At 53.8% G+C, this 2,091-nt stretch overlaps 1 protein-coding gene across 1 annotated transcript; it reads left to right on the top strand.

Annotated features, from left to right (window-relative positions):
* Positions 1–980: 980 nt before the first annotated feature.
* Positions 981–1,738, top strand: DACH2 (dachshund family transcription factor 2). The gene has a single exon (XM_045085592.1). It carries the CDS (start codon positions 1,178–1,180, stop codon positions 1,694–1,696), a length of 519 nt encoding a protein of 172 aa, XP_044941527.1. The 5' UTR covers positions 981–1,177; the 3' UTR covers positions 1,697–1,738.
* Positions 1,739–2,091: the final 353 nt, after the last annotated feature.

The raw sequence follows: 2,091 nt of genomic DNA on the forward strand, positions 1-2,091 counted from the left end.
TGCGTTCAGGGGCACTTGACATGTGGGGGAAGAGGAATCTTGAGCTACAGTGCAGGACGTGGAGCTCTAATTACTGGACAGTCAAAGCCCACAGACAAGGGGGAAAATGCAGTATTAAAGAGCGCAAACCCTTGCTCTTCTCTCATATTCTGTAATGACTGTTTTGAGTCATGTGGGAACTTCTCCTTTCAATTTTAGCCAGGAATGGGGCAGGATCATCTTGAAAGTAAGGAATGGATACTGAGTTTATCCAGGACAGTGATGGAAGTACTTGTAAAATGAGGCATTCGTCCACCACCCCAAACCGAAGTCCCTCAGCCTGTTTTCCCATGTGATCACAGGTTCACTGCGCCTGCTAATAGTGCGCAGGAGCGGGTTAGCAACCTGCAACTCCGATTTGAGCGCGTTTTTGGATGCTGGTTCCTCTGTGCGCGGGTTTCGGAGAATTCACACTAAGAGCTCTAGATGGCCGGAACTGTTTACTTCTGAACTCACTCGAGTGCTTCTCCTGGAAGCAGGGCGAAGCTATCTCAGCCCCTCAGAGTTTGGGAGCAATGTGCAAAAGGAATTGGAGCGGTCACCACCCTTTCTTGAATTGAACCCAGGTGCAGGGTGGCACAGGGTTGTGAGAGGCACGTACTGGAGTCCCGCTTTTGTGTTTCCACCTCAAAGCCAGTGGAGCATGGAGGGGGAGGGGCTTGTAGCCTCCGCCACTTGGAGAGCTCTGCGTGATAATTGGCGGTTCTCCCGTCTGACCGCTAGGCTAGAAGCCGAGGAACTGTCCGCCCCCTTCTCAGGCTCCATCCTCCCTAACCAGCGAACCCAGAAAGGCCTCAGGGAGGCCGGCCAGGGAGTCTCCACCTCCTTGAGGGGAGCAGCCATTCGGTGCGCTTGGGAGCTGAAGGGGGCGGGATCCATTGGCTGGGGGATGCTGCCAGTCTCGGAAGGGGGTGTGTTGGGGGTGGGTTCTTGGACAGCTGCGCGTCCGGGCTACTCGCTGTTCCTTGGGTGGTGGGTGACCGTGAGCGTGTGAGACTGGCTCCTGTAGACTTGATAACAGTTTGGAGAGAGCAGAGCGCGCCAGAGAGAGCGCGAGAGAGTGAGGGAGCGAGTGCGAGCCGACCTAGAGGAAACCGGGCGAGAACACAGGGCCCGAAGACCTACGGTTTGAGACTGAATGACCATGGCTGTCTCCGCACCCCCGGTGATCTCTGCAACTTCCAGCGGAGCCAGCATCTCAGGGGGCTTATTTCGGGCAGAAACCTCGTACTCGACTCCTGGAGAGCCTTCTCGTCTCACACATAATATGATCAACAGTTTCATGGCCAATAACCACAGCGGCAGCGCTGGTGTTGGCGGGATCGGTGGAGCCAGCGGAGGCAGCGGCAACACTAACACCAACGAGTGCAGGATGGTCGACATGCACGGTGTTAAGGTGGCTTCATTCCTGATGGACGGTCAGGAACTGATTTGCCTGCCGCAAGTCTTTGATCTCTTCCTGAAGCACCTGGTGGGAGGCTTGCACACGGTATACACCAAGCTGAAAAGACTGGACATATCCCCCGTGGTGTGTACTGTGGAGCAGGTCCGGATCCTCCGCGGTCTGGGGGCCATCCAGCCTGGGGTGAACCGCTGCAAACTCATCACCAGAAAAGACTTTGAAACTTTGTTCACCGATTGCACCAATGCCAGGTGAGATGTTCATTTTTTAGTTTGTTCTCCCCCTCCCCTTTGCCTTCTTTTGCATGTTTCATCACTCTCACCCAACTTTGCAGAGTGTCTTAACTAGCTTGCCTCTACAGTAAGTCGAGGGTGGGGAAAGAGGACTAGAAGAACTAATTACCCATCCCGTCTAGTCCTCGCTCAGTGGCAGGGCTTGGGTCCAAGATAAGCCCTGCACAAACTTCAGTTTGCTCTCCTCTACTGAAGCTTTACAGCTTTTTGCCCATATCTTGCATGGGTCACTGACTGCTTGTGGTTATTTGTTAATTTCTCTACGTGGTTTTCATTCCTCTTTTGTGGCCGTACGGGTCGAATAGGTTTTCTCTTTCTCCTGAACACAGACACCAGGGACTTTCTAGGGGAGAAAGC

Source organism: Mustela putorius, unplaced genomic scaffold (genome assembly GCF_011764305.1).
Source record: "Mustela putorius furo isolate JIRA1106 unplaced genomic scaffold, ASM1176430v1.1 tig00000870_pilon_pilon_pilon, whole genome shotgun sequence".
Lineage (NCBI taxonomy): Eukaryota > Metazoa > Chordata > Mammalia > Carnivora > Mustelidae > Mustela > Mustela putorius.

Bases quoted from the DNA above. Each gene is read 5' to 3' on its own strand.
- DACH2 (XM_045085592.1), top strand. From the start codon at position 1,178: ATGACCATGGCTGTCTCCGCACCCCCGGTGATCTCTGCAACTTCCAGC.